General features: G+C 49.1%; 1 protein-coding gene across 2 annotated transcripts in view; it reads left to right on the forward strand.

Moving 5' to 3' along the window:
* ABR (active BCR-related) overlaps positions 1-23,546 on the forward strand; it is a 169,389-nt gene that overhangs the window by 65,640 nt on the left and 80,203 nt on the right. The window contains exons 1-4 of one of the 2 annotated variants that reach the window (XM_015422060.1): positions 9,522-9,781; positions 15,203-15,307; positions 18,808-18,993; positions 22,586-22,693. In XM_015422060.1, coding sequence (XP_015277546.1) covers positions 9,662-9,781; positions 15,203-15,307; positions 18,808-18,993; positions 22,586-22,693 — 519 coding nt within the window. In that variant the 5' untranslated portion in view covers positions 9,522-9,661. Of the gene's footprint in view, positions 1-9,521; positions 9,782-15,202; positions 15,308-18,807; positions 18,994-22,585; positions 22,694-23,546 lie in introns of those variants that run through there. The other variant, XM_015422061.1, reaches the window with a different exon arrangement.

Genomic DNA, 23,546 nt, shown 5'->3' on the forward strand with positions numbered 1-23,546 from the left:
TCTATATTTTATTTACTAGATTCCTGAAACCATTTATAAAATCTTGACCATGTTTCCTCTAAAGTTGTCTCTGGTTTTCCTTTCAAAATTAAAGTTAATTTGTCCATCTCAGCAGTTTCCAAAATTTTTCTTAGAATTTCTTCCCTCGAGGGTACTTCTTTTCTTCTCCAATATTTGGCATATATTATTCTCGCTGTTGTTATAACATGTATTATAAGGTAAGAATCATGTTTTTTACAATTTTCTGGTAGGATATTCAATAAAAAAATATTTCTGGAGCAAAAGGTATAGAGGTTTTAACATTTTTTGGTAATATTTCATTAATCCAAAACCAGTACTTCTTCACTGTATCACATAACCACCACATGTGGTAAAAAGACCCAACATTTTTTTTGACATTTCCAACACACATTTGATACATTCGTTTCTAATGTATTCTTACTTTAAACTTTGTTGGTCTTAAAGGTGCCACTGGACTCCAATTTTGTTCTGCTGCTTCGGACCAACACGGTCTCCCCACCTGAATCTCATCTAGAAGTGTCTTCTTGGTACCTTCTCCCCACTCCCCACCAGGTGGCATCAGTGTGGTAACATGCCTTCAAATGCTGCCTCAAAAAATAAGTTTCGTTCCCCTATGACCACTAGGAGGGGAAGCCCAGCAAGCATTTCAGGCGTTGGTGATCGGTTAATCCATTACGGATTTCGTGGCTGCCATCCAATGTTCCCTCTGAGCTCTGGAGTCCTGTGAGCAAAAATTCCACTTTGCGAGCTACTGGCATGAAAGTTGCGAGCAAATGATTTGGCTGCTGCAAAAATCAGTTTGCTCTGGAGCCATCCTTCCTGAGCTAAGGCAAAACTGTGTGAGCCAGAAGCTAAGAAACTGTGAGCTGGCTCACACGAACTCAGCTTAGAGGGAACACTGCTGCCGCCTTGTTCACTTTCATTTGCGTGTTCTTTCTTAGTAGGGGCTGGAATGGGAGCTCTCAGTTCCCCAGCTCTGCAGTCGTCAAGGGCTCACCTAGCTCCAGGTAGCTTCTTCCAGTTCCAGCAGTGCCCCTAAAGAGGAAGGACGGACTGACTGGCTGTCAGCTGGGCACAACTGCTAATGAACACCAGCTCTGGTGATGGATTTCAAGAGTTGCTTTGTTTTGATTTCTGGGTTTTCTAAATTAAACCGCTAAACCATTTCTGCTTCATTTTGCAACTGTGGGCAAAATACCTGGTGTTCCTAGAGAAAAAGCCAAAGAGGGAATTCAGTGAATTCCCCCCCAGATATATGTCTCCTCGCCTCTGTGTGTGTGTTAAGTGCCGTCAAATCGCTTCCGACTTATGGCGGCCCCGTGAATGAATGCTCTCCGAAATTTCCTATCATTAACGGCCTTGCGCGGGTCTTGTAAACTGAGAGCCAGTTTGGTGTAGTGGTTAAGTGCACGGACTCTAATCTGGGAGAACCGGGTTTGATTCCCCACTCCTCCACTTGCACCTGGCTGCATGACCTTGGGCAAGCCATAGTTCTGGCACAGCTGTTCTTGAAAAAGAGCAGTTTCTGTCAGAGCTCTCTCAGCCCCACCTACCTGCTCTTTGTTGTGGGGAGGGGGAAGGAAAGGAGTTTGTAAGCCGCTCTGAGACTCCTTTGGGTAGTGAAGGGCGGGGTATAAATCCAATCTCCTCCTCCTCCTCCTCCTCCTCCTCCTCCTCCTCTTCTTCTTTGATTGAATCAATCCATCTCCTGTTGGGTCTTCCTCTTTTCCTTCTGCCTTCAGCTTTTCCTAGCATTATCGTCTTTTCCAGTGAGTCTTGTCTTTGCATAATGTGACCCAAGTACGATAACCTCAGTTTAGTTATTTTAGCTTCTAGGGGGCGGGCAGGCTTGATTTGATCTAGTGCCCTCTGATTTGTCTTTCGGGCAGCCCACAGTATCTGTAAAAACCCTCCTCCATCGACACATTTCAAAGGAATCGACTTTTTTCCCTGCCAGCTTTCTTCGTTGTCCAGCGTTCACACCTATACATATTAATGGGGGATCCTGTGGTATTGATTTCTCTCGATCTTGGTTGCCAGCTCTTTCATGGCTGCCCTTCCCAGTCTGTCTCCTTTTGAATAATTTCAGTTTCTTCATCGTTAGCCTCTTGAAGTTGCGTAAATTCCCCAGTAGTCAGTACTTTCGTCATCTTGATCCTGCTTTGGCGCTTTCTGCTTTAACCCTCATCTTTAGGTGTTTCAAGTCTTTACTGTTTTCTGCCGGTAATGTGGTGTTATCTGCATAATCTCAAATTGTTAATGTTCCTTCCATCAATTTTCACTCTGCCTTCGTCTTCGTCTAATCCAGTTTTACTCCCAGCCTAACTCTGTTAAAAGCTGTAACTTGCTAAGATAAATAAATGCGAAAGAGCTGTTTTCATTGTTTCCAATAAAAGTCCACTTAATCTGGGTGTTTGCGGTTAGCATCACTCTCAGACCTGTTGGGGGTTGCCCCGTCTTCCTTTTTTGTGAGGGTCTGATTGTGCGAATGCTTTAAAAAAATACTATGCCAATATTTGACAATGTTTGACTGGTCTTTTTTCGTTTTCATTGTTGAAATTCCCAGGCTGGAGTGACTTCCAGCACCCCCATGTTACCAGAAGTGTGGTTATCCAGCCGTACCCACCATTTGCTTGTTATTCCGTTTACCTTGTTTGTTGTCAAAACCCAGGGCTTTTTTGTAGCAGGAACTCCTTTGCATGTTAGGCCACACACCCCTAATGTAGCCAATCCTAATGAGTTTCTGCTGTTGGGTGTGGCCTATTATGCTAATGAGTTCCTGCTGGGCGTGGCCACCTTGGGAACCAGCCGGAACTCCGTTCCTGTGCGTTCCTGCCCAAAAATAGCCCTGAATTAAGAATGATTTATGAAAAACTAAGCAAGGCATGCAAATTTGATTTGCATGCAGTGTATACCTCGTATGCATTTTTCTTGCGTTGAAGATTAGCTGTAGCTACGGACTCCAACTTTGCTTGCTGCGGAATATCAGTGACTTTGTGTTTTTTGTTTGTTTGGGTCCTTTTTCTTTCCTAGAGAAGAGAAAGGAACACAGCCCTGGAAAGGTCTGCATCTTTTTCTTTCCCCCTGGCTGGCTGTGCAAGGCCAGTTCCAGGCTCCTGGTTTCTCATAGGGTTGCCAACCTTCTGGTGGGTTGATTGTTGAAAGGAAGCAAACAACCGTGATGTAGAGTGCCCCCCCCAAAAAAAGGTTCTTCACAGACCTGTAAATTCTTTTTCCGGTATTCAGTTTACTGGAAGCAATTCAAACGCCATCAGCACCAGCGAACCCTGCATCTTACATCTTGTTTTGTGTACATCTTTATCAAAGTGGGTAGCGTTGAAATACACAAAACGAGATGTAATATGCACGGTTCGTTGGTGTTGATGGCGTTTGAATTGCTTCCAGTAAACTGAATACTGAAAAAAGAATTTACAAGTCTGTGAAGAACTTTTTTTTGGGGGGGGCACTATACATCACGGTTGTTTGCTTCCTTTCAGCTTCCATCCCGGGATCTCTCTCTTTGATCTGCAACCTTCAGGTGGGGCCTCAAGATCTCCAGACAACAGAGATAATTCCCCCTGGAGGAAATGGCTGCTTTGGAGGGTGGACTCTGTGGCCTTGTACCCTGCTGCGGTCCCTCCCCTCTCCAAACCCCACCTTCCCCGGGCTCCACGCCCCAAATCTCCAGGTGTTTCCCAACCCACAGATGGCAACCATAGAGATTCTACACGGGGCCACGCTCCTTGCCACCCCACTTCTGGGACTGTCAGCGGAAGGTGGGCCTTTGGGGAGCAGGAAGCAGGGGGTGGGCAAGAAACCACCTTTGTGTCAGGACAGGCTGCATACCTCAGGGGATTTGCAGGCCTTAAAACCTTCAATCCTTCTCAGTTGCTCTTTGGACTAATCCGGCAACCAGCCCCGGTGTTAACGCTTTCTCTGCCATCGTTCCTGGAGGGAAACAGCAGCGGCCTGAGACGCCGGCCCCGGCCTCTGCTGAACGCCTCTTCCTCCCCCCCCCCCCCGTGGCCACCAGTGGGGGGTTGGGGGGCCAGGGTTGTCAGATCCAGGTCGAGAAACCCCTGGAGATTTGGGGAGGGAGCCTGGGAAGGACAGGGACCTTCAGTGGGGTCTCCAGAGTTCCCCCCCCCAAAAAAGTATCCATTGTCTCCAGGGGAACTGATCTCTGTAGTCTGGAGATGAGCTCTAAGTTCAGGGATCCCAAGGTCCCACCTGGAGGCTGGCATCCCTGTGTGCTGTTGGATCCCCTCCCCACGCTCTGTTGCCTCACTTTTTGTATTCACTGTTCTCAGGGGTCATTTCGTAGAAAAAGAGGTGCAGGAGCTCATTAGCATAACTCATTAGCGTAACTCATTAGCACAACTTATTTGCATATGCCACACCCCCTGACATCACTGGAAGTGTGTCAGAAGGCAACACCCACCGCTCAGGCTCCACTGGACTGTTTTGGATTCTTAGCTTGGGGGGGGGATGGAACGTGCAGATCTGTCCTCGCAGACGAGGGAGAGCTTGTGCCTGAATAAACCTTGGCCTTAAAGGTACCACTGGACTGTTTTGGATTGCTATCGGGGGGGGGGGGGGCTCTGCAACTTACCTGGCTGCTTCTTGCTCCTTGTGCCCGGGGCTGCTGGGAGCAGGGCTTGTTGCCAATGCTCCCTCTAAGCTGTAGAGTCTTGTGAGCAAAAATTCTTTGTGAGCTACGCACATTAAAGTTGCGGATGATCACTGCTGCCCCCCCCCCCCGTTCTCTTCATCTCTGATGGTCTCTCCTCCCTCTCTGCAAAAAACCACTTTTCTCTCCACCCTCCTTTTCTCCCACTGGACCCAAACTTTGTTCTGTTGCTTCAGACCAACACAGGTACCCACCTGAATCTGTTTTAAAGATGTTGTTTCAGTGGTAGCTGACACCAGAGTGTGAAGTTTATTTAGGGTTTCCAACCTCCAGGGGACACCTGGAGATCCCCCGCTAATACAATTGATCAGTTCCCTCGGAGAAAATGGCTGCTGTGGGCCTTATACTCTGCTGAGGTCCCTTCCCAAACCCCATTCTCCCCAAGCTCCTCCCCCCAAATCTCCAGATATTTCCTAACCATAGCTTTATTCATTCTCTTTCCTCTTTCCTGTTTCATTTTTTAACAACACTCCTCTTGTCTTGGGCACTTGGGCTCACTCTGTTGTTTGTGTGGTTGGCTCCACCTTCTGTAGTGGCCATTTGGTGGCTGGCTCTGTCTCCCGTGGCCACCATTTTGTGGGTGCGCCCATCCCGTGACAGAATTCCAAAGATCCCCACAGGCTCAAAAAGGCTGAGTACTCCTGCCCTAACCCAATTCCACTTCCTGTTGACAATCTATGACCTTTCCCCTCTCACCTTAGTCCATTTCATGTCCAGGCCAAGCAGAGACTGTGGCCCAGCAGTCACAGGCATCGTAATGTCCATGATACGCTGTCTATACTGGTCTATACTGTTAAGGGCCAGTTTGGTGTATTGGTTAAGAGTGTGGACTCTAATCTGGGAGAACTGGGTTTGATTCCCCACTCCTCCACATGCATCCAGCTGGGTGACCTTGGGTAAGTCACAGTTCTCTCAGAACTGTTCTCTCAAGAGCAGTCCTCGAAAAAGCTCCCTCTCAACCCCATCTGCCTCACAGGGTAGGGTGTCTGTTGTGGGAAGAGGAAGGGAAAGGAGATTGTAAACTGCTCTGAGACTCTGAGTGAAGGGTGGGGTATAAATCCAATCTCCTCATCCTTCTCTTCTTCCCTATGTGTGCAGTAACCGCAGCACTTTTCATTTTAAAAAACCAAGTTTCTAGTTCTTACGAATGTCAAGATATGCTCTCAAGCAGGGCTTTTTTCTTGGAAAAAGAGGTGCTGGAACTGTCAAGAGGGAAATGAAGTTTTCAATCTGTATACTGAAAACTCATGAACTTTTAAACATTTTAAAAATAATTTTGTCGAAGAGGTTCCGGAACTCCGTTCTGGCGCGTTCCCTCATAAAAAAGGCCCTGCTTTCAAGTATGTGGGCTCTGCCTGCTGAAATTTCAGAAGATACCTGGATAAAATCTTCAGCGATCATGGCAAAGAATGGTGCCAGTCCGTTGCCTTGCTCTTGGCACCAACCAATGCTCCCTCTAAGCTGTGGAGTCTTTTGAGCAAATATTCTACTTTATGAGTTACTGGCATTAAAGTTGTGAGCAAACGACTTGTAAAGGTAAAGGTAAAGGTTCCCTTGCTCGAAAGCCAGTCGAATCCGACTCTAGGGTTGCCGTGCTCATCTCCGTTTCAAAGCCGAAGAGCCAGCACTGTCCGAAGACTTTTCCGTAGTCATGTGGCCGGCATGACTAAACACCAAGGTGCACGGAACGCTGTTACCTTCCCACCGAAGTGGTACCTATTTATCTACTTGCAATTTCTTGCTTTCGAACTGCTAGGTTGGCAGGAGCTGGAACTAGAGATGGGAGCTCACTCCATCATGCAGCACCCAGGTCTCGAACTGCTGAAATACCAGCCTTCCACAGCCTACAGTTCAGCGTCTTAACCACTTGAGCTGCTACATAAATTAGTTTGCTCTGGAGCCATCCTTCCTGAGCTAAGACAAAAATGTGTGAGCTGGAGGCTAAAAAACTGTGAGCTAGCTCACACTAACTCAGCTTAGAGGGAACACTGGCACCAACCCATGGCCTTCTGAAGAAATCATATAAATTATATTATATACAAATAGAATAAATTCAAATAGCATAAATCATGCAAAATAAAGAGGAACAAATGTAGTTTCTTCACTGTTTGGACAGGTTGCAGAATCTGCTTTTTGTACCATAGGATTTGCATTTCTTGGGAACAGAATTTTTTTTTAAAAAAAATGTTAAATGCACAGTCTATTTTAAGCCTATGTTCGGTTAATCAGAATGGGCTGCTGTTATTCTTAGCCTGTCTCTGACAGGAAGAGCTCTGTGTCTGTCCTTCCCCCTTCCACCAAAGCTGATCTCTGGAGCAGCTCCCCTCCCCTCCCCTCCCCTCGGCGGTTTCCTTGGGATTGGGGTGGAGCTAGAGGCTCATGCAAAAGTTGTGGCCTTTGCAACTTCCCCTTTTCTGTCCTAAATGAAAAGGAGTTTTGTGCGTGGACACAGTCATATACAGAACTGTTTACAATCACCTTTCATTCTTTGGTGCCCTTTGGGAGAGGGGGCCACTGGGCTGTTTTGGTGTTGTTTATCTGGGACTGGCACATACTTGCCCATCTCATCTTGTAGCCGGTGTAATCCCCACCAAACATTAAACACAGTTGTTGCTGAGTGTGGTCATGGAGAATTCAGAATACCTTCTCTAACAAAATGAAATTGCTCGTTTGGGGTTGACGTTGAAAGCCTATGTTGGTTTCTGTGTTACATAGAACTCTACCCTAAATAGACCAAGAGCTCTATGTAGGTCGGAAGCTTGCAAAACTGGAATTTGTCCTTCTTGTTATGTTCTTATCTACTAGCCATGGTGACTGAGGGGAACCTCCACTTTCAGAGGCACTAAATCCTCTGAATCCCAGAGCCAGGAGGCAATATCAGGGGAAGGCCTCAGCCTCTATGCCCTGTTGTTGGCTGTCCAGAGGAACTGGTTGGCCACTGTGTGAGACAGGATGCTGGACCAGATGGACCACTGGTCTGATCCAGCAGGGCTCTTTCTAAGTTCTTATGAAGGCCTCAGCCTCTATGTCCTGTTGTTGGTCCTCCAGAGGAACTGGTTGGCCTCTGTGTGAGACACGGCGGTGGACTAGATGGCCCACTGGTCTGATCCAGCAGGGCTCTGCTTAGGTTCCTGTCAGGGGAAGGCCTCGGCCTCTATGCCCTGTTGTTGGCCCTCCAGAGAAATTGGTTGGCCATTGTGTGAGACAGGATGTTGGACTAGATGGACCATTGGCCTGGTCCAACAGGGCTCTTCTTAGGTTCCTGTCAGGGGAAGGCCTCAGCCTCCATGCCCTGTTGTTGGCCCTCCAGAGGAATTGGTTGGCCATAGTGTGAGACAGGATGTTGGACTAGATGGACCATTGGCCTGGTCCAGCAGGGCTCTTATTGTGTTCATATGCCCTGTCAGGATCTTGTCACTGCAGTAAACATTACAACCCCTGCCCCCGCAAAGCAGGCCAGCATTTATTATCCTTTTGTCATCCTTAGATGCTGTGAAGAGAATAGTGGCTTCCCTCAGGCCTCCTGGTGAGTTTGGAACTGGAGACTTGCCACTGCTCAGCTGGTTCTTTATTGGAGCTCTTAATTCTTGGAGGCTCCCCTCTGGCATGGGTTGGTTTACATTTTTTAAAAGGTTTTTTTAAATTTATAATTAAAAATGCAGAAGTTCTGAGTGTTCAAAACATCCTGCTCGTTCTCGTAGTCTTTATAACTATAGCCCTGCGGGGTAGGCCGGCAGAAGTAGACTGGTTTTCGGTTTTCGTGCCAAAGCAAAATTGGTGTGTGGGTTTCCATTTCTTTGTGGGTTTCCATTTCTTTGTTTTATTTATTCTTTTGTACCTCACATTTCTCCCCAACGGGGACTCAAGGCGGCTTAGATTGTTCTCTTTTACTCACAAGAATCCTGTGAAGTAGGCTAAGATGAGAGAGTGTGTGACTGGATCAAGGCTGCTCAGCAAGCTCCGACGGTAGTGGGGATTCGAACCTGGGTCTCCCAGATCTCTGTCTGGCACTCTAACCACAACCTCGCACCTAGAGAACCCCCGTATCTCCCTGCTCCCTGCTCCCCAAAATGTGCATCATTCATCACTACCTGTCTTCCTTAGTAAGTTGCTTGCCTATTTTTTGTCACCAGCTGTCCCAATTGGTGTTCTTTAACCGTGCAAACGACAGGGAAATACAGCTTAGAAATGGCCTAAATTTAGGGGGTGGCACAGAGAGAAGAATCGGGGAACGGTGGGAAAAGAAAGTCTTGCAGGAGCGAAAAAAAACCAAGCAGGAATTTTTGAGTTGAGCCAGTGGGGATGCTGTGAAATTCGGCAGTGTCTGCGTCACCCCCTTACTGTTGTGGTTTTGGGAACCGGCCCTGCCTTCTGGCCTCGCTCCCTTCCCTCCCGCTCAGCTGTCCCGAGAAGCCTGCCTGCCTTTTGCATCTGGCCGCCGCTTCTTCTTCCTCCTTGTCCTCCTCCTCCTTGTCCTCCTCCCCTCCTTGCCGCCACCACCAAGTAGCGGCGGCGCAGCAGCAGCTGCCTGCCGCTTCCTCAAAGGAGCCCTCCCCGAGTTCTCCTGGCTGCATCAGCCCTCCAGGGTTGCCCCACCTACAGAGGCAAGGCTGGCACTTCCTGTCTAGGCAAGGCAGAGCAGGGGCCAGCCCGCTCTGCCAGCCAGCCGACAGGAGCCGGGACCGGGCGCCACGAAGGAAGGGGTTAAGCCAAGTCCCTCGTTTTTTTCCTCTCTCCTACTTTCCTCGCAGGTTCCTGCTGCTGGGGGGGCGGGGGGCGTTGGGGGTGGAAAACCGCTTTCCCAGCTCCGTTCAGGGTGGCCAGCTCGGCAATGGCTGCGCTTCTCAGGCGGCAGTGCCAAGTTCTCAAAGCGGTGCCGGGCTTCTCTGCCCCGTGGCTCTAGGGGCCTTCGCCCTCCCAGGCACGCCTGGCCGAGTCCACTGGCAGGCCATGCGAGAAGAGGAAGAAGCCATTGGCTATCTGGATCGAGTCCTGGAAGATGAGGACGAGGAGGAGCCCCGCACCCCCACCACCCCCGGCCTGGGGTCCGGCTTTCTGGCCACAGAGAAGGTGGGCACAAGGGGGCTGCTGCCATTGGAGGGCAAGGTGGTGACCTCAGTGGGGCAGGAGGAGGTCAAAGGTGGGGACCTGCTGGGGGAGCCCAGCGCCTGGCATGAGGCCAGGGTGAGGGGCTGGAGGGCTTCCAGTGGTTCACCCCTGGCTGGGTTCCCCGGGATTCACGGGGACTGTTCTTTGGACAGAGCTTAAAACAGCCCACAGAATCAGTCTCCCGCTTGCTGGTAAGTTTTGCCTTCTTTCCCCAGGAATCCTTCCCTTCAGCTCCAGATGTGTGTCAGTGGTGATGGAAAGGCACTCTGTGTTTGCACAGGAGCACTCTTGTGCCTTGGGGGTTGGATTCTTTCCAGGCTAGAAGGGATCGCTGTCTCAAGTCAGAGTGCTGCTGTCTTCCTTCTGTTGCTTCTTGGTGTTTGTATGTGGGGGAGCTGTTGGTGGTTTTGGAAGGAGTCACCTTTCCCCTGCCCTGTTGGTTCTCAGATGGTGCTGAGGGGTGGGGGGGGGGAATGTTTCTTTGGCACGGCCTCTTTCTCCAGGCAGCTACTGGTCTGGAGTAAGGAGTGTATTTGGGTGAGGGAAGAGGTGTGAAGCTGGCCGCAGGGCATTTGTTTTTGCAGGGGAGGAGGCACAGATTTCTCCCGCCCCGCCTCTCTTACTATTGAAAAGTAGCTAGAAAAGAACGGAACGAAATCTCAACGGCAAGCCAGCGTAGTTTAATGGGTACGGTTTTGGACTAGGGTCTGGGAGACGCAGGTTCAGATCTCCCCCCTGCCACAGCCCAGTTGCCCTTTCTCAGCCTAAACCTACCTTACGGGGTTGTTGTGTGGTTAAAATGAGGGAGAGGGAACAAGTGATGCCGCTTGGTGCTCTGTGAAGGAAGGGGTGGGGGTGGGGGTAAAAATGCTCTCGGCGGTTAGATGGGCTGCTTCTCTTCTTCCCACCACCTACCCCAAGAGTTATGGGGCAGAAAACACCATGATTTGCATTTTTAGTTAGAACTCGTGGCTCAGGGACCCCTCTGTCTTTTCAGTGCCAACATTCAGGTCTTAAACGCGTGAAGGAGGAGCCCTGAGCATGTACAGAGCGCAGTTAAGAATGAAGCGCCCAATACCCAGATTTTCAGCCGTCGTCCTCTCTGTCCTGAGTATTTGGGGCTTGGCTTCTGGGCGCGCTTGAGCCCCAGCATGCCAATGAAGCCTCGGTCTTTCTTCTTTCTCCGCTCTCGGGGGAGAACCGGCCTCCGTCTGCAGGCAGCTGCTGACCCGCTTTGCTCTGTTTTTTTTCCCCCCTGTGGAAAAAACAGCTCTGTGGATAGGAGTGCCAGGCCTGGGCTGGCAGCCATTGTGTGGGCACGCTTGTTCCTGGGAAAAGGGGGTTGGCTCTGTGGGGGTGCCTGAGGCACGGTGGGGGAGGCGCCAGGAACTTTGGCAGGGAACTTTGATCCTCAAGGAAGGGAAGGTGAGTCAGACCTTCTGCACTGCAGGTCTGTTTCCCGAGCACCCTCAAGAATCTGTTCCGGCTGCGGGAGCCTCCCAAGTGGGGCAGGCCCCCTGCCTAGGGTTGCCAACCTCCAGGTGGGGGCTGGAGATCTCCCTGGATCCCGGCTCATCTCCTGAAGACAGAGATCACGCCCCCTGGAGGAAACTGACGCTTTGGAGGGAGGACTGTCTGGCATTAGACCCTGCAGAGATCCCCCCACTTCCCAAATTCCTGCCTTCCTCGGCTGCACTCCCAAATCTCCAGGAATTTTCCAGCCTAGAGTTGGCAGCCCGACCCCTGCCCCCAAGGAGTCTGCAGTTTAAGTTTGGACAGAGTGGTAAGGGAGGTGAGTTCCCTCTAAGCTGAGTTAGTGTGAGCCAGCTCACAGTTATTTAGCCTCCAGCTCACACATTTTTGTCTTAGCTCAGGAAGGAGGGCTCCAGAGCAAACTAATCTATACAGTAGCCAAATCGCTTGCTCACAACCTTAATGCCAGTAGCTCACAAGGTAGAATTTTTGCTCTCAAGACTCCACAGAGTAGAGGGAGCATTGCTTTTGGCACTGGTTTAAGGTTTGCCTAAGTTGGGATCAGTGTTCCCTCTAAGCTAAGTTAGTGTGAGCTGGCTCACTTTTTTTAGCCTCCAGCTCACATTTTTTTACATGTTTGTCTCAGCTCAGGAAGGAGGGCTCCAGAGCAAACTAGGTTATGCAGTAGCCAAATCGCTCGCTCACAACTTTAATGCTAGTAGCTCACAAAGTACAATTTTTGCTTACAAGACTCCAGAGCTTAGAGGGACCACTGGTTGGGATGAGTGGTTCGAAGGGGGGATTTGGAAGCGAGGCGAGAGGCAGCACGGGAAAGGGGACTCCAGGCAGGACGGTGCCTTTCCGCCACAGACATGGCTCTCCTCTGCACCGAATGTGCCTACTCTGCTCCCAAAGTTACCTCTGGCTCAGCCAATAGTCGTTCCTGCGCCGTGTGCCAGGGAGTTCCACGTGCAAATAGGGAAAGTGCCTGCTTCTTGGGCTTGCGGGCAGGCACCAGATCCATGCTTGGTTTTGGAGCGATACTGATATACCTGGTCGGGCGAAGGCTTTTCCTGGGGGCTGCTTTGCGAATGTGGGATCGTCAGTGCAGCTTGGCATGTGAGAAAGGAAAATGTCAGATCTCACGTCAGCCACAACTCACATGAGGTATCTTTGGGCAAGGCGTTCTTTTCCCAGCCTCCTGTTTGCACTTTGAGGGTGATAATACTGGCCTACGTTATAGGGCTGTCGTGGGGATCACTAAAAGAATGCGTATGAACACTTGAAATGTGCCGTGATCATTGTTGTTGTTTGTTGATGTGTAGTAAACACGGACTGCGTTCTGTTGCATGCCTTTCAGTGTTTCCTCTGTGGACGATTTGGCTGTTTTCTAGATTATTTCACATTTGGGTTTGGGGGGCGGGATTTCTGAGTTTTTTTGCAAGATAAATGGGCAGCTCAGCCAGAAACATGTTTCAGTGGCGGAGGAATTGTATTTTCTCTCCCCCACCCTGATCTTTTAGAGGACGCGAACATTCCCTTTTTAACCTTACAGCAGAGCAGTGTTTTTGCTGAAATGCCAGAGGTAGTTTGGGAGAGGCCTGGGTTCGAATCCCAGCCCAGTCTTGAAGCTCAGTGGGCAAGTGACTCCCCCTCTGCCTATCCGACCTTGAAGACTTGTTGTGTGGATAAAATGGGATAAATCCCATGCTATGATGCCCCTAGCTCTGCAGAGAATGGGAAATGCACTCTTTTTGTACTCAGAGGCACTTAACTTTGCCCTGTTGAGTGACTTTTATTTTATTTAGCCATAAGCCATTACAAGTGGATACCAGCTCCACCTGCCAATGGCAGGCGAGAGATACCGCTTTAGGCAAGCCATGGCTATCTTACACAGTCAAATGGAGAGTCTTCGTTTACTTCCCACAATTAGAAAAAGATACCTTTACACATTTATCTCCGATTTTGACTGTTGACCCTATAACCTTAGCTTGTTATTTAGTTTTGTCTTCGCATATCTTAAAACATCTTCATCATGTTACATGCAGTATTCCCTCTAAGCTGAATTGGTGAGAGCTAGCTCACAGTCTTTTAGCCTCCAGCTCACAGATTTTTGCCTTCGCTCAGGAAGGATGATGGCCCCAGAGCAAACTGATTTATGCAATAGCCAGATTGCTCGCTCACAACTTTAATGCCAGTAGCTCACAAAGTAGAATTTTTGCTCACAGGACTCCACAGCTTAGAGGGAACATTGCTGTCCAGCCTCTGTCCATAAGTCTGAACTCTTACCTTCCATTCCAGTGTATTTGAAAAAGCGTGCCTTGCACACGAAAGCTCATACCTTGAATAAACCTTTGTGGGTCTTAAAGGTGCCACCGAGTTCTAGATTTGTTCTGCTGCTTCAGACCAACATGGCTGACCGCCTGGAACTAGTCTTTTCCTCTGTGTATTTTTGCTTCTGCCACCCCTCTGGATGATAAAAAAAATTGCCATTGGATAGAAAACTGCAATTAATGTAGTGATTTTTACAAAAGCTGGAGGATCCTTCTTGGCCTGAAGTTGCCTTCCACTGAATCCGACCATTGGTCCCTTCAGGTTGGTATTGACCACTCAGACTGGCAGTGGCTCTCCAGGGTCTCAGGCAGAGGTCTTTTCCGTCACCTGCTGCCTGGTCCTTTTAACTGGAGATGCCGGGGATTGAACCCGGGCTCTGCCACTGAGCCACAGCTCCTGATTTGTCATGGCAGGTGTACGATAGCTCCAGTGAAGCCACTACCACAAATACAAAATTGCTGGAAGTTTGAATGGGATTGGAATGGATTGGAATGGAATGGCGGCTGGAAATGAATTTCACAGCCCTACTGGTTTGACTCAAAAATCCTCCAATTTACCTTTGCCGCTGCAAACGGTCACACAGTTTCTTCTTCCTAACGTGGAGGTTTCCCCATAAAATTTTCACATTTTTAATGTGATTTTGCGGAAACTCTATTAGAATGTAACCAATGCTCCCTCTAAGCTGCGGAGTCTTCTGAGCAAAAATTCTACCTTGTGAGCTACTGGCATTAAAGTTGTGAGCCAGCGATTTGGCTACTGTATAGATTAGTTTGCTCTGGAGCCCTCCTTCCTGAGCTAAGACACAAATGTGTGAGCTGGAGGCGAAAAAACTGTGAGCCGGCTCACACTGACTCAGCTTAGAGGGAACAGTGGACTCCTCCCCTCCCTTACCCACTAACTCAGCTCAGAGGGAGCACTGAATGTAAAAGGGCTGCATGTGAAACCACTCAGGAACCATGAGAATTAAACTGATCAAAATGTTCAGGGTCGTCGTGACAGCCACCTCCAGAGGCAAAAAGAGATGGAAAAGCGGATTTGGGCATCGCAGATTGAAACTCACGAAAGCCCACCAGCCGAGTAAAAATGGCAGTTCTTGTTGCTGTCTTAATCCTCTTCTGCAGCCTGTATCATCTTGAGAAATGTGACTTTTTGATAAAACGGCGGCTTTGATCCCGATCAACTTTCGCATCCTGCCTCCAGAAGACCTCGCTCTGGTGCTCCCATGAGGGCAGGCATGAGAGTGAATTTTGAAAGCGGTGCCGCTCGATTTGAATATCCCCGTTTTCGATTTTGCCTCTCCCTGCTGAGAATCAGACCCGCGAGGCTTTTATTTTTGCACCGTTTCCTTTTCTCCGGGCTAATTTCCCCCCCATCGAAAGGCACACGTTTTCTGACGTCAGGTTTGCATTGTTGTCTATAAATGGCATGGGGGTATCCCAAAAGCAACAAGCGCCCCAGCTTGCAGAATCGGGAATGACAACAGCCCCGCCGGCCTGTCCTCACTGGAGGGCTCAGTCTCTGTTGTGTCTTGTTGCAGATGAGCTCCGTTGATTATGGCTCTCTTCTTCCTTGCAGGGTGAGCGCGATTCCGGTAAAAGCCTCGAGATGCGCAAGTTGGTGCTTTCGGATTTCTTGGCCAGCGAGGAGATCTATATAAACCAGCTGGAGGCACTGTTGCTTGTGAGTAGAGCTCAGCAGCTGGGGGCAGAACCATTCCGCTCACCACTGTGTGCTGTTAATGGCCCCCTGGGGAGGGGGGGTTGTTGCTGAAGATGTGGTTGTGATTTGGTTATTAGGAGTGTTATCAGGGAACAGGAGGAGGAGCGAGAGGAGAGTGTCTGTGGTGTTAATAGATAAAGGCTGGATTTGGACAGTCCAGGTCCAGTCTGGTGTAGTGGTTAGGAGCGTGGACTCTAATCTGGGAGAACTGGGTTAGATTCCCCACGCCTTCACATGCAGCTGCTGGTGTGACCTTGGGTCAGTCACAAGTTCTCTCAGAGCTGTTCTCTCATGAGCAGTTCTCGGAAGAGAGGAAGAGCTCTCTCAGCCCCACCTACCTCACAGGGTGTCTGTTGTGGGCAGGGGAAGGGAAAGGAGTTTGTAAACCAGTCTGAGACTCCTTTGGGTAGTGAAGGGCTGGGTATAAATCCAATCTCCTCCTCCTCTTCTTCTGTGTTCTCGCTTCTGTCTTCTCTTCTCTCTTCTCTGCTATGGCCTTTTTGGGCGACTTTGGGCCAGCTGCATATTCTCTGCCTAGCCTACCTCGCAGGGTTGTTGCGAGGGTGAAAAGTCAGGATAAAAATACCTCCACCCACGGGGATTTTCTGCTTTTGCCTCTATTTCCCTTGGCACTCCCCCATTTCTCCCCCTTCACTGCCAGAATGCTTTTTGTTAAATGATAGTAGGTCTATCACTAGAGTGTAGTTCAGATTATAGCAGTATACTTCCTGCTAATTAAAAAAAAACACAGCATGAGGGTAGATAGCTAGAGGATACGATGCTGGGAGCTGTTAGAGAGGCGCAGGAATCCTTACTTTCCCATCCTGTGCTCCCTAAACCCACTTGAAGTACAAACTTTCAGGAAAGATAGTCCCAAAGTGAGCGGGGGGGGGGGGGGGGGGGGAGGAATGAAATGAAGCAGGTGAAGCCAAGCAAGTGAACAAATGCGTGATGATTTGCGGAAGCCCCCAAAAGAGCCCACTGCCATTGGGGGCTGGGGGACAGAACAAAACCTTCCTGTGGAAGCAACCATATACCAAATCCTGTAGCAGCAAGAAGAAAGCGGGAGAGGCCGATCGAGGACAAGTATTGCTGGATTGGACAAAAGCTCTGTCTAGTGCCAGCCACCCTGCGCAGAGGGTTCATTCTTCCCTGCATCTGGCATCCTAAGATACGTTGCTTCTGACCGTGGAGGTTCAGTTTTTAGTGATCTTGGCCGATAGCCCTCGATAGACCTCACATTATGACTTGCCTCTCTGGATATAAGGTCTGTCTCATGCAGCATTCTGCCCATGGCAATGGCCACCCAAGTGGCTCTGGGAAATCCACACCCAACTTTCTCCTAAGTGTCTTATATCTGGGGAATGTAAAGATAAGAGCCCTGCTGGATCAGACCAGTGGTTCATGTAGACCGACATACTGTTTCACACAACGGCCAACCTTTTACCCTTGAAGGCCAGGAAACAGGGCATAGAGACCAACTGTTGCCTCCTGGTGCTGGGTTTCAGAGGTTTACTGCTTCTGAATACGGAGGTTCTGCATGTGGAGGTATACTGCCTCTGAACAGAGAAGTTCCATTTAGCTGCCTTAGCGAACAGCTCCATTAGTTTCGTCTGACTTTTCAAAAAGCCCTCCCTGCTAGCAAATCCCACCACAGCTTGTGGGCAGTGAATCGTATAAGTTCATTGAACCGACAGTAGACGACTCTGACGGGTCTCATGTCGAAAGTGTCCACTTTTGTCGTGTATTTATAGTGCCAGCTTCCTTTTTTCTTCCCTGACACCCAAGCCAGAGGCGGCTCTGCAGCTACCGTGGCTTGCGTAACACCCGCATGTGGTCCCTTCTGTTTGGTGGCGCAGTGCGGAAACTCGCAAGGACTTACATTTTCCTTTCTGCATCTGTATAGTGTTTTCAAGGACTCAGAATGCTTACAAAAGCCCTGCAAGGGGTAAGACAGAATTATTCCTATACTGCAGAGCGGCCCTAAGGGTGCAGAGTGAGTGGCTGGCTGAAGGCCACTGAGTAGGTCAGTGGCGGAGGCAAGATGGGAACCGGGGCCTTGTTTCACCTTCATTTGGCAGCTAAATGTGTGACTGGCTTCCCTTCAGCTCTCCCTTAGAGAGAAGATTCTTTCTTTCTTTCTTTCTTTCTTTCTTTCTTTCTTTCTTTCTTTCTTTCTTTCTTTCTTTCTTTCTTTCTTTCTTTCTTTCTTGATTTGAATCCCTCCTCAGGGATAGCAGACTTACAGCGGGTTTCATCGATTACCATATATAAAATTTTAAAAACAATGCGGAAATTTGCAAGCACTTAAATGTTCCTTTCTGCATCTGTATAGTGTTTTCAAGGACTCAGAATGCTTACAACAGCCCTGCAAGGGGTAAGACAGAATTATTCCTATACTGCAGAGCGGCCCTAAGGGCGCAGAATGAGTGGCTGGCTGAAGGCCACTGAGTAGGCCAATGGCGGAGGCAAGATGGGAACTGGGGGCTTGTTTCACCTTCATTTGGCAGCTAAATGTGTGACTGGCTTCCCTTCAACTCTCCTTGGAGATAAGATTATTTATTTATTTATTTATTTGGTTTGATTTGATTTGTATCTCTCCTCAGGGATAGCAGACTCTGGGTGGGTTCCATCAATTACCATATACAACATTTTAAAAACCATTAAAACACTTCAGATAAAAATACAACAATATTCCTATGTGCTGATCAGTGCCTCAACAGATGAGTTTTTTCAGATTGGGGTTCCTAGATACAGATCTGACCCGCTGAAGTGGAGGCCCAATCGCGCGGGGGTGGGGGGGAGACACCCACCTCCTCAACTAAAAGCCTGGCAGAAGTGCTCTGTCTTACAGGCCTTGCAGAATCAAGGCAGGGCCTTGATTTCATATGGGAGCTCATTCCGCCAAGTAGGGGCCAATGCCAAAAAACCCCGGCCTTAGTTGAGGCAAGACGGACGTCAAAGGTCTTTTGACTGACAACCTGTTGCTGATTGTTCCTGTTCTCAAGCGATGAGCGCACGAACCAGACTCAAGGGCTGACTGAAATCTGGATCACGATGCCGCTTTCCTCTTGTCTCCTGCACAGGATTTTAGGGGAGGTGTTGTATCCGTGATGCCCTCTTTGCACATGCGAAGTGTGGTTTGATGTTGCAGCACTGGCCACAGTGTGCATGAATGTGTTCCAAAGCAGATAAGGGATCGACTTGGGGGGGTGGGGCGGGGTACAGGTTCATTGTGTGCTGTCCAATCTGTAACTTTGTCTGCTAGAAAATAGTCCCAAACATTTCTGTACCACTGCTCAATTGTACGCATCCCATTTCCCAGCCGTTGTTGTGCCCCAGCTGACCTTGCGGTGCGGCATCTGTGCAGGTGGGCTTGGGGGCTAGTCCCTTCTCCAGCCTTGTTTTGCAAGGACGTGGGTTTTTTTTTTTTGCGATGATCCTCTTGCCTTCCCCTGCAGCCCATGAAGCCCCTGAAGGCGACGGCCACCACCTCCCAGCCAGTCCTTACCACCCAGCAGATCGAGACCATCTTCTATAAGATCCAGGATCTGTACGAAATCCACAAGGAGTTCTATGACAGCCTTTACCCCAAGGTCCAGAACTGGGACAGCAGTGTTATCCTGGGCCACCTCTTCCAGAAGCTGGTGAGTGGGGCTTGCTTCGTCTGAGGAGGGGCTGTGGCTCATTGGGTAGAGCATCTGCTCGGCACACAGAAGATCCCAGGTTCGATCCCTGGCACCCGCGGTTAAAACAGATTGGAGGTGATATGAAAGATCCCTACCTGAGACCCTGGAGAACTGCTGCCAGCCAGAGTAGGCAATACTTACTTGAAGGATCAGTGGTCTGATTCGGTATTCATCAAAGTGGGCGGTTGTGTTGGTCTGAAGCCATAGAATAAAGTTAGTCCAGTGGCACCTTTAAGACCAACAAAGTTTTATTCAAGGTGTGAGCTTTTGTGCACGCACACTTCAGACAATGAAAGTGTATGTGCACACGGAAGCTCACACCTTGAATATGCACACACCATGCTTCGTCAGACAATGAACGTGTGCGTGCACACGAAAGCTCACACCTTGAATATGCACACACCATGCTTCGTCAGACAATGAACGTGTGCGTGCACACGAAAGCTCACACCTTGAATATGCACACACCACACTTCGTCAGACAATGAAAGTGTGCGTGCACACGGAAGCTCACGCCTTGAATATGCACACACTACACTTTGTCAGACAATGAAAGTGTGTGTGCACACGGAAGCTCACACCTTGAATATGCACACACCACACTTCGTCAGACAATGAAAGTGTGCGCGCACATGAAAGCTCACATCTTGAATAGGCACACACCACACTTCGTCAGGCAATGAAAGTGTGCGTGCACACGGAAGCTCACACCTTGAATATACACACACTACACTTCGTCAGACAATGAAAGTGTGTGTGCACACGGAAGCTCACACCTTGAATATGCACACACCACACTTCGTCAGACAATGAAAGTGTGCGCGCACATGAAAGCTCACATCTTGAATAGGCACACACCACACTTCGTCAGGCAATGAAAGTGTGCGTGCACAGGGAAGCTCACGCCTTGAATATGCACACACCACACTTCGTCAGACAATGAAAGTGTGCCACACTTCGTCAGGCAATGAAAGTGTGCGTGCACAGGGAAGCTCACGCCTTGAATATGCACACACCACACTTCGTCAGGCAATGAAAGTGTGCGTGCATACGAAAGCTCACGCCTTGAATAGGCACACGCCACACTTCGTCAGACAATGAAAGTGTGCGTGTTGGTCTTAAAGGTGCCACTGGACTCTAACTTTGTTCCACTGATTGAGTATATGGCAGCTTCACGTGCCTGGTCCTTGATTCTCAGTCCTCTGCTCCCGGGTGCTAGCCCTAGCTAAGACGCCAAACCACAGCTTGTCAAGTTAAGCCCTGTTCCCTGGAGGGCAAATATAGGGAGATATCTTTGGCACTGCCTGGTAGCTTTGTAAATAGTCTCTGGAGGGGCAGGAGAATTGCCTTCTCCCTTGTCTGTTCCATCGCATGTACTCAAACGTGGGTCACATAAGCCCCAGTTGACAAACCTGACCTCAGACATAACACCTAACTCTGAATAAGGAAAGTGAGCCGTGGTGATGCCTCCTGTTTGCTTGGGGCCGGTATATGCACTGCGCTCCCCGATTGGCCAGACAGCTTGCTGCAGTGACTGCACAGTCTCCGGTGTTGCTGCAAGGTAAGTGTGCTTTGGTTGGGCATCAACCTCACCCATAGCTTGTTCTCTGTTTATACAGTCAAATGGGGCACTCGGGTGGGAGAAGCCACATAAAGGTGACTGTTCTCTTGGATGGAAAGTTTTCTTATTTGAATGAGGCAAGGGGAAACAAAGGGCCAGTGTGGAAAGTTTCACCTGGAACTCTTTGCCACTTCTTGGCAGGGGGAGGTGTAACAGGTTTCCCCCATGCTCACATTTAAGACTGCTCTCTCCCATTTGTTAGATGGAGTGGCGATGGGGGGGGGTTTATCCTGGGGTCACAGAGCTGTAGTTGAAAATGACCCCTCCAAAAGTCTCCTCCTGTGGCCTTCCGAATCCGGAATCCGGGACGCTGCTCTTTCCTGTATGTGTCTTTGCTGGAATAAGAGAATCCCTCTATGAGCCCCGAAGGGTTTTACGATCTGCCAGTCAACACCTTCTGGTGGTCCCTGGCCTCAGGGACCCATTTTCAGCCCTGGCTCCTACCTGATGGAATGAGATCCCATATGAGATCAGGACCCTGTGGGACCTTTTACAGTTCCGCAGGGCCTGCAAGACGGGGCTCTTCCGCCAGGCTTTTAACTAGAGTGACGGACGTCCCTCCCTCTTTTCTAGGTCTCCCCGCAGTGGGGGTCAGAACTGCTTACCCGAGATGACATCTGTGAGACTTAATTCTAATGACAACTGCACCCTGAGCCTGCCTAGCGGGAAGGGTGGGGTAAAAGTGAAATAAATAAATAAAGTTGTAATTTATCAGTGTTTGAATCGTATTTTTAGCAATTCCTTTGTATTTTATATATTGTATTTTTTAATTAAATCTGATGTAACCCGCCCTGAGCCTGCCATGTGGGGAGGGCGGGATAGATGTCGAATAATATAAATAAAAATAAAAAATAAAAATGCGGGATGCAGCGAGACTGTCCAAAACCATCAGGCTCAGGGTGCAGTTGTCATTAGAATTAAGTCTCACAGATGTCATCTTGGCAGATCGTAAAACCCTTCGGGGCTCATAGAGGGATTTTCTTATTCCAGCAAAGGCTTCGGGATCATCCCAAGCATTGAACATGTTTTTAGCAACTTTCTTATGGGGAAAGGCCAAAGAGGTTATGTTTTAAAATTCATTTATACCCCGCATTTTCCGCAAATGGTGACCCAAAGTGGCTTACATCACTCTCCTCTCCTCCATTTTATCCTGACAACAACCCTGTGAGGTAGGTTAGGCTAAGAGAGTGTGATTGGCCAATGGTCGCCCAGTGATCTTTCATGGCAGAGCGGGGATTTGAATCTGGGTCTCTCAGATACTAATCTGATGCTCTAACCAGGACACCACACTGGTTAGGAGGGCAAGGGTTTATTTTAGAATATGATGACGGGGGGGGAATATGATAGAGGTTTATACAGTTATAAAGCAGAGATGGAATTGACTTCTCTCCCTCCCACAGTTCTGGAACTCGGAGAATTCAATTAAGTTGGTAGGCCCATAAATTCAGGACGGACAAAAGAGCTACTTCTTTAACCCAGCAGATAATCGTATTGTGGGACTGTCCACCACAGGATGTAGTGATGACTGCAGTCGTCATAATGGCCAAATCAGAACTTCCATGTTCAGAGGCAGTGTACCTCAAAGTGCCAGCTGTTGGGAGGCAACAACAGGGAGGTTTTGGCCTCTGTGCTTGTAGATCTTCTGGAACGTATGACCAGACACTATCGCAAGCAGGATGCTGACCGCGCGTTGGTATAATCCAGCAGGGCTGTTTCAGTGGTCTTGTACTCCTTTTAGGCTGGTGCATGACAGGAAAAATCCAAAATGGATGCCGTGGGTGCTTGTAATGACAAATAACTTAAATTTTTTTTTTACTTTTTTTAAAAAATCGCATTTCTGTTATGACTTGTATGATGTAAGCCAATAAACTCAGTTGCCACTTTTTTTAAAAAAAAATGGTTCTCCCTCTCCCCCCTCCCCCTCAACAGGCCAGCCAGTTGGGAGTTTACAAGGCCTTTGTGGACAACTATAAAATCGCCCTTGAGACAGCAGAGAAGTGCAGCCAAAGTAACAATCAGTTCCAGAAGATCTCAGAGGTGCGAATCATTGCTGTTTGTGACCACCCCCCTCATTGTTCAGCATATGTAATCCTCATCCTTGTCATGTTTTTATTTATTATTTTACTTATGTTATTGATACCCCACCTTTCTCTCCCATGGGCACCCAGCGCGGCTTACACCCTTCTCCTCTCCTCCATTTAATCCTCACAACAGCCCTGTGAGGTAGCTTAGGCTGAGAGTGGGTGACTGGCCCAAGGTCACCCAGCAAGCTTCCAGAGTGTGAGTGGGGATTTGAACCTGGGTTTTCACAGATCCAGGTGAGGCACTTTTGACTACTACGTCATGTTGTTCCCTTCTTCTCCCAAAACACTCAATGGTGTTAGCAGTGGGATTTTCTCATCCGTAATAACAACAACCCTGCCAGGCAAGCTACAAGTTGGCAGGGAGTGACTTGCACGAGGCCCCGTAGTGACATTCATGCCCGAGTGAGGGTTTATTAGCATTATTGTTCATGTATGTGACATTTTACAGGGTAAGGCAAGCCAATGGGACTGGTGCCTATTCCCAAGGAACCTTCTCTGCAAATGGAAACTCCTACGAAATCATGCCCCTCCCCCCGGCTATGCCCCCACCTCCTCTTTTGGTGTAGTGGTTAGGAGCGCGGACTCCAGTCTGGGAGAACCGAGTTTGATTCCCCAGCTCCTCCACATGCAGCTGCTGGTGTGACCTTGGGTCCGTTACAAGTTCTGTCAGAGCTGTTTTCTCATGAGTAGTTCTTGAAAGAGCTCTCTCAGCCCCACCCACCTCACAGGGTGTCTGTTGTGGGGAGGGGAAGAGGATGGAGATTGTAAGCCGCTCTGGGACTCCTTCGGGTAGTGAAGGGCGGGGT

Source organism: Gekko japonicus, unplaced genomic scaffold (assembly GCF_001447785.1).
Source record: "Gekko japonicus isolate JY-2015 unplaced genomic scaffold, Gekko_japonicus_V1.1 scaffold182, whole genome shotgun sequence".
NCBI lineage: Eukaryota > Metazoa > Chordata > Lepidosauria > Squamata > Gekkonidae > Gekko > Gekko japonicus.